The 16,596-nt window shown below is 33.2% G+C and overlaps 1 protein-coding gene across 1 annotated transcript in view; it reads left to right on the top strand.

Annotated features, from left to right (window-relative positions):
• The window catches only part of LOC115880928, a 270,255-nt gene that overhangs the window by 13,186 nt on the left and 240,473 nt on the right, over positions 1–16,596 (top strand). Inside the window, exon 2 of the mRNA XM_030898260.1 lies at positions 14,356–14,613. Within this exon, the coding sequence (XP_030754120.1) occupies positions 14,356–14,613 (258 nt within the window). The remainder of the gene's footprint in view (positions 1–14,355; positions 14,614–16,596) is intronic.

Consider the following 16,596-nt stretch of genomic DNA (forward strand, 5'->3'; position numbering starts at 1 on the left):
CGAAATACCAAGTGTGTGTGTATCAATATATTCATAAAAAATGCTTTTTCCAAATATGCTAATGAGTCACCCTTGTTCCATTTGAAAAAATTGACATATGTATGATTAAAAATACGATTTGTACATCTTTTAACCGGCCTAGACAAGACACAGAAACCTATTAGACGATCAAAACTATTTTCCAAGGCTCCTTAATTAAAACTTAGTGGATTGAAAAAAAACTGGATTGAAATTTAAAATAGGATATGTTTTTAAGCGACAATGTCAAAGTTGGCATATGATATGTCATTCTATTCAGAGTGTCATTTTTATCGAATAAAGTAGCAATATACCGAGGGTGCCTTTAAAAATCAAAAGATGTAATCATTTCGGTGAAACAGGAAGAGACCAAAACAATTGAATACGTCAATAAATCCTAATTTATGTCATATACCTACTAACATACAAATCTGTTTTTTTATCTGAAAAAATAAAAAAAGTTATAGGGTTGAGCCACTTTTGAGACGACCCGGTATATTAAAAAATAATGTTTCATAATGTAATATCATTTTAAAATTCTTGTATGTTATTTTAGATTCTGAAGATAATTTTAGAATAAACCGGAATATATTTTTAATAAAAACATTATTAATTATTAACAGGGTATAATTATGATTCTGTTACAATGTAAGTAAGTAAATAATGTAATGTAAAAGAAAAAAATCAGATTTTACATTTTACTAAAATATTATCTAAATAAGCGCCTTTCTACAACAACGCCACTGACTGCCAATGGGTAAATTGAGAGTTGCCTACCGGTCAAAAGTCGCTTCAAGACTTAAATGGATTATTTAAGTCAAATTTCTTGCAAATTTGGCACTGGCGAACCATATTTTATAGTTTTTGAACAGAAAAAGTCAATAAAATAAACACTTAAGGACTACAAGCTAAGAAAATGTGTTAATACAGCCGGGGAGATAGCGGCAACAAAGCTTTACCGCACACGTGCGACACGTACTACAAGGTAATAAATGAATGAATAGGCTTCCTCGCCTCTAATCGGTGTTGTCATATTGTAAGGAACTTATCCTTATTAAACAGTATCCGACTTATAATTTAGTAGTATAAGGACTATTTAATACATCTATGGAATATTAAAACCTACTTTATTAAACTGTAGTATTAATATCTCAATATATGTGTATAACAAGAAAAAAAATATTGATAATATTAAAGACGTGACAACATAGGCTGGATGAGGAAGGCTCGGTCGACTGTACCTAGAAGTAAACATGTGTACAAAAAAGGTTGTTTGTCCGCGTTGAGATGTAAATAGTGTAGTCTATATTTTATTTTAAGTCTAGGGTCGTGACTGTGAACTGAGTCGCGACCGGCGCCATCGGCAGCTGCGTTCGCGATCCGCGACTTCCTGCTCTGTGAAGTATTTTCTCGTTACCAGAGAAATCACAATTAACTGTAATCGTCACGCTTTAGCAAGTCACCGTTTATTTTCAAATCAGTCACAGGCCGTGACTGTGATTATAGAATATCAGTGACAAAGTTACAGTTACCGATATTTCACTCATCACTAGTTTTTACCGATTAAAATCGTTATTAAGTCATACATATGAGTTGTAAATCAATGTTTTTAAATGAACTGTTGCCAAAATCACTCAGAATTAGTGATAAACGAGAAAAAGAAAACCCAAAAAGAAGCCGAAAAAATAATTGCGGTTAAACTGGTCTTGGGATTTAATCACTTAGCTAAACAAAATTTATTCGAAAAATTAGATTAGCTGATTGGTCCATTTCACGATGAGGGAAATAATCAACGAGAATATTCGTATAATTTAATAAAATTACTGTGAATCACTATAAATAATGAATTGTTTATAACTGAGCAGTAATTCAGCTTTTTAAATTTCCGATTTAGTATGTCTGGTTCTCTGATAATTAATTCATTAAACGAAATATTTCATAAATGACAAAAAAATCAAAACAAAAATATTACTTTCTACACTTAAATTGATTCTATTAAACTAACAAACAGACACATAAAATTTTGCGTTATTCTCTGTTTGAATTATTTTCAATATTAAATCTGCTTTAAATTAATTTGCATGGTTCTCATTTACATAAAATTGCTCTATCATTACCTTACCTTCCCAAATTCTACACTGGTTCTAAATATAGTATTATTTTAAATCGGATAATTTCAGTGTCATGGAATATCGAACTCCCAGGTATATAATTAAAACTAACGAGTTCAAATAATAATTTTCCAGCTTTATTTATAGTAGTTGTAGATTAAATTTTAATTTAGCTTATGCATTAAAATTATTTCAAACGTATTTTATTTTATTTTCAGATTATTGAATTTTGCGAAGTGTAAATTAAAGGCTGTACTTAAACTGCCGTTAAACGGTAGCTTACTAAAATGCCGTTAATAGGTATGACGTCGTTGATGTGACGCATTTGACGGCTTTATGAAATATAGAAATTTTATAAGGACTAACCAACGCTATCCACCCCACCAAATAACCAACTTAACCAACGCAACTAACCTCGACACTGATAAAAAATATAAAAAACAAATATAAATTAGTAAAAATCAACCAACCCCACCAAATAACCAACTAACCAATGAATTAACACCTCAAATAACCACGCTAACCAACCCGCCAAATAACTAAACCAATCCAACTAAAAAGAGTGAAACCAATGCAATAACATCACGCTATAGGCAAAAAAAATATAAAAAAGTCTTGGTCGGCGTGAGATTTGAACCACGGACCATTCGCTTACGAAGCGATAGCCTCAGCCACTGACCCACAGGTGCTCTTGCATATTCTTAGTAGCAGTTTCTCGTGACTCGGTATCATTAATTGGTATACGAATATTTGACTACTATCGTTGATTAAAGAAATAAGAAGACGCGCAACCTTATGGGCAATTTCGTGGCACAAAACCTGTTCGAGATGTAGCTGGCGTTACCGTCAGCCTGTCCGAGAACTGCGAGATTTTAGTTTAGCACTGCGTCGCACAGTGTAACGAAATCGGGAAATGCGGGACATTAGCCCAAAAAACAAAAAAATTAATTCATCAAGTTTTTTATATAGATGGATAAAGGACATCCCAGAGCCCCACCATGTGAGATATTTTTTGAGTTGACCTCTTAGTCGGGGAGTTATGGCGGGTTAAAGTTATGGTTTCCTTAATTTACCAAATCTGTACAAAAATTTCATACAATGAAATTTATTATTTTCAGAAGTTTCCTTGTGTTGTTCAATTCCAACAATTTTTTCTGTAAAGAGAGGTCTTTTACCAATAACAAACCTGAAAAAAATGTCCCAATTTTTTTCAAGTCTAGTTTCTACATGTTTATTATGATTTTCAAAAAACGCTTACATTTGCGCAAGGTTATATATATATATATATATATATATATATATATATATATATATATATATATATATACAAAATATCATAGAGTGAACATTCTAGTATACTGTTACATATAAATTTCATCCACCTAGATCCGAACCTGGAAGAAAAAAATTAATTTCTTCGGCAATAATTACGTTTTCCATTGATTCGACCGTAGTTTTTATCCGTAATTTTTTGTGCTATAATTTCTTTATTGAAAAAGCTATACGCTTGCTATGAACATACTGAATGCTATTTTAGGGGCGAGGAACCATCCTTACATTGGAGTGGGGGACAGTTTACAACAATTCAGAAAATCTCAACATTGGAGAGAAATTACTCAAGAGAATATTTTTTCAAACCGGCAAAATTTTCTTCGATGTATTTAACACTCCACCCTCAATGCTGCATCATTGTTGGTGTCAAACTATTGAAGATATATTGCACAACTTATTGATATATTCAGATCCTCTACTTTCACATCTGCGATCAAAGCACTCTAAAAATAAAAATGTAGACTTGCTTCCGGAAGCGAAAGAGCTCTAGTATATGGATGGAGAAGAAATTGAGAATAATTTTTAAGCATGTTTTATGTAAGTGCCTTGCATATTATGTTATTTTGGAATAATATACACCCCACATAAATTATCGCATCACTTTTAATTTGGAAATCTGCAAAGTATTCTTAAATTCTCTTGGTTAACAATAATCTCAAAAGTTATTTGCATTAACAGCAACTTGTTAAGGAATGGAAAGTATATTATAACTCAGGCAGACCTTAGATTTAAGTTTTTCACATAAAAATGTTTGAAGCGTTTCAAGAATAAATACTACGAAAAATATAAGTGTTGCGAAATTTTTTGTGAGGTGTGTATTATGGTTTCCTTTGTTGAAGTTGAATACGTTTTTTTCGCATATTATCATATTATTTAATACTGTTAAATGATATTTACTACTTGTGTCGTTCTCTTTGAGTTTTGCAGTCTTATCTAATTTATCCCTGATTATTTGAATATTTAGGATTGTTGATTGAGTTTTGACATATTAGCGGGAGATAAATGATTGTTCGACAGTAATTTGATAACGTTTTTGGCCCATAAGAGCTATAAACTCTTCGTAAATAAAAAAATATACCTGTAAAGTCCTTTTATAAAACTTCGTATTAGTTTTGACCTTCCACTACGCCTTTTTTTTACTCTTTTCGCCCTGTAGCAAAAATTCCTAGTCGTATTATTTAATTTCTGTCAAAAAATGTCAGCAAGAATAGTGATAACTGAAGAAAAATGCCAATGTCCCACTATTTTAGTTTTCGTTACACTGTGCGCCGCGCCGCTGCGCGTTGATAGTCGTTTACAGCGCAGCGGATAAAGAATACTATACCGTAGTTCTGCTTTCAGTCGTCAGAGTGAAGACAGATTGTGAAAAGATTGATCCGTTTGCCAAAAGATACTGATTAATCCGTAGATTTACGGATTTTGGACACAGTACGTTAATAATACGGATTTTCTATCATTAAACAATTTAATATAATATTAATTAAACAAAGAACGGCCTCAGAGTTGGCTTGGAAATGAAGATCGCTGTTATTTCATATGTTAAATAATATCGTAAATACAATAATCGTCATTTACAAACCAACTAAACGACTTTTTTCGATCATACAACATATTCAGTACCTAGGAAAGAATGTTTATTTTTATTGTTTATTCTATATTTAACACGAATACATTATTTATTTTATACACGAAAGCTTTATCGATATCTAAAAATGCTACATATATATTTTTTCCCGTTACTTTTATTCTTTCTGTCATTTGTTTGAGCTTGAATATATGGTCCTGCACACTTATTCCCTTTCTGAAACCACCCTGTGCTTGATCGAGAAGTTCATCTGTGTCCGCTTTTAATCGTTGTTCTTTCGAACACCTTCGACGGTATGCTAAGCAAAGTGATGCCTCTATAGTCACCTTTCTTGAATATAGGCAAAATAATTCCCAATTCCCAGTCTCGGGGTACCTCCTCTTCAATTATAATTTTATTGAGCAAATCTGTAAAACCCCTAATTTATTTCACTAATTACGAAATTATAACAGAAATCACATTTGAAAAATTAAATATTTTTTTATAAAAGAAAAATAATTCAAAACAGATGTACCTTGGGATATACCTATATTTTTCTATTTCTCTACATTTAAATTATACTAATAATTTTATCATAAAATTTGTTCTGCGTAAAGTTATTTTCAATATTAAATCTGTTTTAAATTAATAATCGAACGATTCTCATTTGCATAGAGTTAGTCCAATATTATTATAGCGTATCTTCTCAAATAATACGTTTGAAGTTAGTATTACAGTAAATTGAATAATTTCAATATCGTGGAATATCGAACTTCGAATTCTAACCAACAGGTTCTAGCTAATAATCCATTTTCCAGGTTTATTTGAAGTATTTGTAAATTAAATTTTACTTTAGTTTACGTATTAAAATTTTAAACATATTTTTTTTTCTTTTCAGATTATTGAATTTTGCGAATGTAACTCAGTCAGTGTAAATAAAATGGTTCTGATCAGTTCGGTGCTCCTAGTGACGGTTTCTCGTGACTCGATATCAGTGGTGTAATACAAAAAAACTTCCTGGATTTTGAGGGACAATCTAAACCAGGTATGTACCAATATGTCCATTTTTTGTTTTGTATTCCAATTTCCAGTTTTATCTGCTAAACCAATGTATGTTTATAATTCATATTGGAAAACCGTTTGTTCTTGAAATTTGGTACTCTTACTCACATTTTAATGCCAAAGCTAATGACGATAGTGTAAAATTCAGTAACAACCCTGAAAGGGTACTCTCCATTAGGGTAGACAGTACTACTGGTGGTACTTCTTTTATCGTTATAGATACAGTAATTTCAATAAATGAAAATTAAAGCTTTTTAAAACTTGTTTGTGTAAAAAATGTGCCCTTCGTTTAGTTTGAAACAATGAACGATTTTAAAGATATTTGCGTATAGTATATACAGGGTGACGCACCTTAAAATTATTTTGAAATATACAGGGTGTTTCAGAACTAAGATCCATACCAAAGTTATATAAGTGAATGGGTTGAAAACTATTTTAATTTAGAAATAATTAGAGTTTAAGAAGTATTTTAAGATATAAGTTATAATTTTTCTATTACTATACAGGATATCTCAGAAATAAGTGCAAGTATTTTAACTGGTAGTATATTTCGACCCTAGAAACACGCCTACGAGTTTTTTTGCGAAAAAAAATGTTGAAAATTTAAAATTTTTCTTTTTACATTTTCCGGGAAGTTTTAAAAAACTTTTTAGTGCCACTTGTTTATTCACCTGAGATTTCTCTACGGTGTATCTAACCCTTGCAGTGTTACAACCTCCTATGTTTATCCACGTTCTACATAGTTCTATATTAATAAACTGACAGACAAACTTGTACACAAAAACTTAGGAATGTTAAATTTAATCTTTTATCAGTGCTCATTACTAATAATTCTAATAATTCTAGAAAAAAACGCATTAATTATTTTTAGTACCTACTTACCCTTTCAATGATAACTTAAAAAAAACACCGAATATTAACTAAAACATTACGTTTATGACATTTACGAAAATCTTTGTTATGATGCAAAATAACTTTTTTTGGAATAAATTTAATAAAATGATTCATCATATTATTCACAATCAGGTCACAAAAAAGACATTTCTAAAATGTTTATCATAATTCAGAATTCAATATATCGAGAACAGCCTGACGAATAATCAATTCATTTTTGTTTTGTTTGTTTCCTTTCGTGTTTTTCCTTTCGTGTTTCTGTCTTTCGTTTCTCTTCGTTCTTATTTTTAAAATTTAATACGAATTTGATTGATTCGAATGCCTTGAATTTGAAATTGTTGTCACTACGGCAACGTTGCTTAATATCGCATGACGCAAGTTCGCCACGGTGCGGCGGCGCGGCGCCTCAAAGATCCAGTTGACACGCGGCACTCTTGGCGGACGATTGGGCTGTCGATGGCATTGTCGAAATACATTGAAAAGGCAGCGAAAAACGAAATACATATTTAAAATTGTTGAGGGAAACATGTATTTTCTTAGATCAAAAATAGTTGGTAAAGTGGCGATAAGAGACAATAATTCTCAATATTTATTCAGAAAGGTATTCAAAGTAATGTGCGCTTTTCACGGGGTTTTGTAAATCAGTTGTTCAAATTGTGATGAAGCCTATATGAAAATAATGTGTTAGAAATGGGGACTGTTATTTTAGCAGTTATTATAATAGGAATGTACAAGTAAAGCAGCACAGTGAAGTGTATTTTAGTTGGAATTGAAGTGTGTATCAAAAAGGAGAACTGTTACAGTTACATCGATCTGTCATAAGTATCTTTTTTAATATTAGATAAGCTTTTTCTTTTAATTTATTTTGTGTAGTAATATCACAATCTTATCAAAAATGTAATGGATCTCTGCAATCGCTGCCAAACTCCTCAGGTGGTGTGATTTTATGACATATTTTTAAGCATATACTTTCTTGTCCATATGGCAACACAGGGCGTCGAATTACCTGAGATCCGGGCTTGATCCGGGTAATTGGATATCTGCCGGCGGTTCTCAAAATGTTGCTATTATTTTTTTAAATTTTCAAAATTAAATAACTCGGTTATTTTCAATTTATTTTAAAAATGGCAAAGGGAAAATATGTTTCTTTTGACCAGATCTACTACCCCTTAAAATACTTGCACTTATTTCTGGGACACCCTGTACATAATATAGATGTTCTCCCCCCTATAATTGAGCTCAAGATTATTACATTTCGAAGATCAAATAACAATAAAAACTGAATTGTTTGTATTGTTATTTTATATTGGAAATGTCGATTTGTAATTCTTTTCGATCTTGCATTATTATTCAAAAATGTGTTTTTTTACAAGAGGGTTGTTGAACAGCGGTTTCCAGACATCATTATTTCAAGTATAGCAAGATTTTCATAACGAACTACAATCTTCAACTAGTATAAAAATATATTTTTTATTAATTATAACATTTCAATTGTATGTTTTTTTTGTATTTCGATTCCAGAACGTAGTTTTACAAAAGCTATCATTGGTCAAAAATATCCTTTAAAAATAGAGGATATTTCAAAATATTTTCTTTACAATATTGAACATTGTACTAGGAAATCATGTGTGATATGTTCACCTGATCATGTTAGTCTGTATATGTTACAGTCTGGATCAATTTTTTGTATTCATATTTTATACTGAATTTAGCTCTATTTTTTACGAGGTTATAGTTTAAAATGTATTTTATTAACACCTAAATTTTGCTGTATAGTTAACCATACTTAAATAACACACAAGAATTGGATTGACACACAACTTTGACCTTATTAGAAACTGAGTTAGAATTAACAAATTCATCAATATCAATAGCGTTTGTGTTCGAGTTTTTTATTTTGAACTTTAAGATGCGTTGCGCTAGTTATAGTTTTTCCTAAGTGAATCGGAACCGATCGGAACGCTTAATTTTGGCACTTTTGTGGGCGACATTTGCTGTCCTCCATTCGCGAACTTCAAGTTCCAGTGCTTTATGCCCTGGGCTACTCGAGAACAGTTCTGAAAGGAGCTGTGCGCGATAGCCTGGTGCCTTCATATGGCGCGGAACAGTTCTGAACTTTATGACTCAATTGAATGTAGTGAGAGTATCGCGTTCTTGAACAGTTCAGAGCTGCACATACATACATACCGCCATTACTCGCTGACGAGTATTTGACACGCATCAGAAGATGGTCACGCAAGGCGTTTTCTTTCGTGAGCTTTTCTGTGACTGAAAAGCCCGATACGTGATGTTATCTGTCTACGGCACTCCAGACATTCAAAAATCTCATTGCTTTGTTGCCTCTTTACTTTTCGATTGTCGCTCTTAACTGACTTTACAATTCTTCTCCATTCCGTTCTATTGTGAGCTGCCTCTTCCCACTCATTCTGCTTGTTAATTCCCTTTAAGTTTTCGTGGAAAATATCCTTGAACCTTTTGAGTTGTCCACCCGGCCTCCTCTTACCGTCTACAAGCTCACCGTAAAGCAGAGATTTTGCTATGCGGTTTTCTTGCATTCTGCATACGTGACCAGCCCATCTTAAGCGGGACTTTGTAATCATGACTTCAATACTCTCGCAGTTAGCTTTTTCAAGGACCGATACGTTTGAGACGTGATGGAACCATTTTATTCTTAAGAGTTGTCTAAGATGTCTCTGCTGCAACTTGTTTAATGCGTTCATGTGTCGGCGGTATGGCACCCAGGTTTCGCTTCCATATAACATGGTGGGAATTATGATCGCTCGGTACACCGCAAGTTTCGTTTTTGTGCCCAAGTCATGATTGTAGAAAACCCTATCTTTTAATTTCCAGAATGCTCTTGAGGCGCTGCTAATCCTGTGCTGAATTTCAGAGTCGATATTGGCCTTTTCCGAAATCAAACTGCCGAGGTAATTAAATTCCACTACATATTCCAACAGTTCATCTCCGATTTTCATAGCATTGTTGTGATCTTCCGGGGGAGTGCACATGATTTTAGTTTTATCGATGTTCAGTTAAAATCCCAAGGCCCCGTATGCCCATGTATATGTGTTCAACATTTCTTGCAATTGCTGTAACGTATTTGCAACTAGAGCACAGTCATCAGCGTATTGAAGTTCTGTGATGAATTTTGTACGTGTTTTTGCCCTGAGTCTTTTTATGTTAAACAGACCGCCGTCGTATCTGTATCTAATGCCCAAACCTCTCTCCTGCAGTTTGCTGTCCACTATAATGGAGAGCGCTGCCATCTTTGAATAAGAAGACTAAGGAAGGAGCATATCAAAAATCTTAAGTACACCGCGATGGGCCTCAAATATGGCCGACTTAAATTCCGGTTTATCAGTGTCGTTCTAATTTTATTTAAAAAATGTAAAACTATGATGTAGGGTAGATAGGGTAGACTCAATAATTTGTTGTTTTCTTTACGTTGTGAATAAATGTTGGTAGTTATTAAAATTGTTATAAAAATATATAATTCTAATAAAAATAGATAAGTTATAATAAATATTTATTACCACAAACATCCGATACGCTACTGAAGCAGGTAAGTCAAATTAACGTATCTAAATTCTTTGACATCTAATCTTTGACAAGTAATAAATAAAAGCTAAAATGCAAAGAAAAATATATAATTTAGTTAATTTAAGTGAATTTCATAAATGATCGGTTTACTACACGTATGTATATTATATAGTCACTTACTAGCGAAAACTTGTTCCATTATTTCACTCAATTTTTGCCGAGATCTACCGCACGCTACACAACCAACTATTTTAGAGACATTTTCGATAAATCGCGATAGTGTCCTGTTAATTTAAGTTCTGCCAAAATTTCCATCTAGATTTACTACCTTTATACAACTATCAGTAGTAGAATAAATAATAAATAACATAAAATAAGCTCCGTAAAGGCTGACAAATCCACAAAATTTCAAATCAAATTCAAATGTGTCAAATGAATCGTCAAACAGAACTGTCAAGGATCCCCACCCTAGAGAGCTTTTATGGTGGCTTTTCCGCCCACCATGCATGAATACATGGATAGCATTATGCTCCTTCCTTAGTCTTCTTATTCAAAGGCTGCCATGAATATATTGAATAGGGGAGGCGCTAAGACACATCCCTGCTTAATGCCTGTGTTTGTTAGGAAGGGATCGCTCAGTGACCCATGATATGACACTCTTGATTTGTTGTTGTTATGGAGGCTTTTACACACTGTAAGAAATTTGATGGGTACTCCGAACTTTTTCATAATTGCCCAAAGTGCATCTCTGTTCACAGAGTCGAAGTTCATATTTACAATTTTTGTTTATTTTAATTTACAAAGTTTGGATGTGACAGCTTCACATTTCTGAAAGCAACGGCGATTGAACTTGTTTCCATGGCTAACTAAGTGAAATTGTTTAAAAACTATAAGAATTGGTTTAACTCAGTAATTTTTCGAAGAAAACATATTATAGCTTATATCGCTGAAAAGCTTAAAAAATGGCGCTTTTTATGAAGTCATAGCCATAGACAAACTAACAAAAGCAAGACTTTTCAAAGGATTGAGGAAGTCGAATTATTGTTTTTGCGCTGGCCAGTTGAGTCAGAAATCATCGCGCAGTCGCACTCGTCAAACCTAACCTAAATAAAACGAAAAACGTTTTTGCCTTGAACCATCCTTGAACGAACTGTTGAATTCCTGATTTTGCGTTTTGTTTGCTTATTACTATTATTTTATTAGCGTACAAAACGAAAACAAATAATTTAATACATTTTACATTTATGAAGAACATAATAATTACTGTGATTATACATATTATTTTGATTACATCGCTAACGTAGACAAAACGAAGGTCCTACAAGTTGACTGTAAGTTATAAGAATCTTTATCTTTTTAATCTTTTTATGATTTGAATTTTCGTGCTTTATATTTTATAATAGACTCGAAATGTTAATATTTTTGCAAATTCTTGTGAAAATGTGAAGTTTATGTTTTTGTTTTATATTTGAAAAAGTTGTATATTTTTAAGATGTTTCTTGTTGTTCCTATTATTAATATTATAATATACATAATTATTTTTTTGTACCTTTTGAAGAATAATGCTTTTATTTCGTTTACCATAACTGTTATTTGTTTATCATCTTTTTGTTATTTTAATAAGAGGAATACGTTTTCGTTTATTTAACTTTTGTTTTTATATCTGTTATGTCCAGAAATTATTGTTTATTTTACCGATGGAAATAAATTTATTTGATTTTAATAAACGCTTTTTAATTAAACATCCTTGTCTAAAAGGCTACTATAAAATACAGAATCCATAAGTAAACCGTCCTCGTCTAAAAGGCCAGTTGACGCAAGCGCGGTGATAAACTCTTATCAAACTTGTTACCGTTTTGCAGTACAGCGTTGACGCGTCTTGCTTTTGTTAGTTTGTCTATGGTCATAGCCAACTATGGTTTTCATTTAAAAAACATATGTTTGTGTCATATGTCAAAAATGACAGGCTTTAGAAAAAAACGAAGGACACAATCTCATTAAGGATGTGAGTATCTACAACTTTTATCTGAAAACGTTTTGTCTAAAATAGATTATAATGGAATTAGGGACAATTTTCAAAATGGCCGAAATTTGTTTTTTTTTCGAAATATCTAGTAAGCCATGCACTTTTTCAAAAATCTAAAAGGCGCATATTTATGATCCCACAAAACTGCAATTCTTTCTTTCCTCATTTAACCGACTCTCCATCTCCAGTAGTTTCCGAGATACCCATAGAGAACATCGTAGGAAACTCACCCTGTATATACATGAGTGATACATGAGTAAGATGCTTTACTTGAATTTTAGACGTACTAAAAAAAGAATACTGGTTTACTAGACTAAACTAGACTAGCAACGCATTAAACATACATGAAAATAAATTATAGTCTGTCCAACGAGAAGATCCTTGACAGTGATAGATGTGTCTGTCATTTTAATTTCAAAGTAGTTTATTTTATTTTACAAAGAAATAAGTTGGTACAACTGGAACGCATAGCAGGAAATTAATATATTTAAACTGACTTTTGATATTTAACTGACAAGTGATTACTTCAATATATTGTGAAAAAAAAACTGTATAAAACTGAAAAAATGTAATCGAGTTATTTTATTTAATAAAAAATGGTATGTGTTAATACAAAACAAACAGGAACAAGATACCACATACCAAAAAAATATAAAAAAAACTATTTCTTACTATCAAGCTTTAGGAAACTTTCCGCATTTACGATTATATTATTTAATAATATAACTTATGTACAAATACAAATTTGTAATATTCCACAGGAATAAATAAAACAACATAAATAAAACAAACTATTTTATTAATAATAACACTTACCAAATTTTATACCGTAAAGGTTGATTAATTAACTTCAATCTAAATTTTAAACCAGTACCTTTTGACATTATTTTTCTGCAGTACTAAAATCTATTATTTACCTATCGTGGGATGTCGATATTTTACAGCTACTCCAGTTTTTAGTATGTCTTTAGTATGGTCCTTCTACCATATTCGAGATGCACTTATCTACGACGAGATAGTATACGAACTTTATTGATGGTAACTTTATTGGTGTATAAGACTTTCTGTCTGGGCAGCGAGTATTAACCATAAACTGTGTTCTGGATGTACAGTTAATTTTCACTCCATTTGTCCTCTACTTGACTTCAAAAGACACAAAACACACGTAATAACACGAATCAACATGCATCATCTTCCAAAACACAGGGTATTTGACAAAAGTTGACACAAAATTATAACCTATAATTTGGCAAGACTTTGACAAGCGTCAAAAATCTAAAAAATCTAAAGGCGAGTTCATACGCATCGGCGTCCGTTTATCGTTCATCGTTCCGTCAAACCAATAAAATTGAAATACGATCTGTCATTTTTGAAATAAACCAATAAAACTGGTTAAAAACAACAAGAGACGACGTATGACGGATTTATATTTAAACCCATCCATAGTTAACTTAAAAATTATTAGAAACTTTTTTTAGTAAAATAAATAGATTGGTATGGGATGTCATCTGCTTTTCTTCTGTCATCGTCTGTCGAAATCTTACCTGAGAAAAAAAACAGAGTATACATTGCATGTTCCTGACCGTATTATACCGAATGATCGAAAATCATTAATATTGATGATGTATCAATATTTTTTTTATGTAAAATTAGTTATATTTTTTTTAGTTTAGTACTAAACACGTGTATGTTTTGTTTCAGTGATCTCGTCCGACCTAGACTGCGCCAGCCACCATGCGACGAACATAAGGCGTCGGGCGGGCTGCGCACCGGCGAGAGGGCCAGGTGCGCGGGCGAGCGGCGCGTAGGCAGGCGGGGCGGTGGCGTGCTGCGGGGATGGCGCGGGCGGCCGGCAGGTGACGGGCGGGGGCGGCGCGGCGGGAGGTCGCCGACGTCACAGCGGCGGCGCTCCCGCCGCACGTCGCCGCTGCGGGCTGTGCTGGGCGCTGGTGACGCGCGCCCTACGCCGAGCGGTCTGCGGGGCGGGGAGCAGCAGGCGATCGTCGAGCGAATCGTACCAGGAGCTGCAGCCGGCGCAGCATCCCGAGGAGGAGCAGGTTCCAGCTGTAAGTACTTTTGTATTTTTTTATATTAAATATAAAAAACGAGGTTGATCTGTGTTGCATAGCGTAGGGTAGCGCTACTTTGAATCGTGTAAGTAAAGTTGTAACGTTTTTAGTTCGTTACATGTCTTTTTTATATATAATATATGATGTCTGGCCTATCATCACCGGATTCCCTCTCGTTCTGGCCGGATAGAATATTTGACGCGTAATTTTTACGTTCCCTGGTCGCCAACCCTGTGATCGTTCGACACAACCCTGTTACTATTCTGTGAAGGCGCGCGCTGTCAACATCGCTTCTGTCAACTCTCCGTGCTTAACCTCACTTTGTTTTGACGCTCTGTTTTATCCCAGCTTTTAGAAATGGTGATTATTTAAATCTTGCTGTATAATCTGAATCAGCTGCTATTTCGAAGCTACAGGTAAAGCTGAGTTATTTTCCTTTTAGATTCGATATTATTAGTGAATATTTTTAGGGTAGAGTTACGGATGTCCCAACTTGTATTTGTATTTGGCTGGCACGTTGGCGTCCCTTTGCTTTTGTCCTCCAGAATGTCATTTGGAAGACAGGACAGATTGTTTATTATTTATTGAGCCCTCGGAAGTATTTCGAGGTAGGTTCATTTTGTTTATTAGACGGTGTTTGATTTTAAACAAGAGTTTCGTGTTCTTAGGGTCTCACGGACGGACATTGTCTCACGGACAAGTGTCCAAGGTATGGACTATTTTTCAAGGTCCTAGTAGTGTTCTCTTGTGCCACTATCTTATGGACGGATGTCTATAATAGTAGATAGTGTCCCCAGTAGGATTGATTTGTCTTACACATAGAGTGCCCCAGCGTGGATGTGGCTTGAGCCCCGTGCTGCTTCACCCCCATTTCTAAGCCTGGATCGCCGACAGACAGTACAGAGATGCTAGACCTCCTCGCGCTGCTACTGTTTGAAGCAGGGTTACATAAAAGAACAGCTAAGTGTATATTTAAGTTCTAGTTTTGCATTTAACATCTAAAATGTTTTCAGTCTTAAACAGTCACGTACATTTTAAACAGTAACGTACATTTTAAACAATAGCGTACAGACTATATTTAGTGGTTAGATTATTAAGGATATTTATGTCGATGCAGTAGTAAAAGTGTGATTTAGATTTTAGATTTCATAATATCACGCATTGTAATAGTATTACATTTTATAGACATTATTATTACGCTATACTAACAGATGAATAACGAGATAGATTCTAGAATCTACAGGTTGCAACACATCTGATTTAACACCGTATAAATTTAACAATTTAAATAAAGTAATGCTACTTTTCCTATATTTTCTATAACGTTACACGCATTGTATTTTCTTTATAGTCTTTTCATAGAACGTATTTAATATTATTTACATATAGAGTTTTACTCAACAAGTAACCACTATAATAATTATATTAATTGTACAATGCTATTTACCATCAGAATTCATCACGAATAAATATAGTCATTAGTTTTAAGTATTATACAACTGTGTTTTCTTTCTCTGTACATGCCTGGCGCCCAATATCTATATATCTTTTGTTTATTATTATTGATTAATTTTCTCTCTAGTGAAATACCTTATCCACGACTGCTCTCCGATGAAAAGCTGCCGTTCGCAGTGGTAGTTGTTTAAAAAACGCTACAAAGTATGTTTTATAAATTTTATAAAACATACTTTACTTACACGATTCAAAGTAGCGCTACCCTACGCTATGCAACACAGATCAACCTCGTTTTATTGCATAAATTCTGTATCTGATACAGCACAAAAAGCATTGCCCAAATAAATATAACTGTGTGTTCAGTATGTTGATTAAATAAATCAAGAGAGATTACGACTACAGTGTACACAACAAATTTGGAATAATTTAGTTTAATTTATTAATTGTTTGTTTGCATCGTTAACGTTTTTTGTTATGATCCAACATTTTTTTTGCTATAGGGGTTATTTACATAAACGATCTTTA

Source organism: Sitophilus oryzae, unplaced genomic scaffold (genome assembly GCF_002938485.1).
Source record: "Sitophilus oryzae breed Bouriz unplaced genomic scaffold, Soryzae_2.0 scaffold_1660_pilon_pilon, whole genome shotgun sequence".
NCBI classification, from domain to species: domain Eukaryota; kingdom Metazoa; phylum Arthropoda; class Insecta; order Coleoptera; family Curculionidae; genus Sitophilus; species Sitophilus oryzae.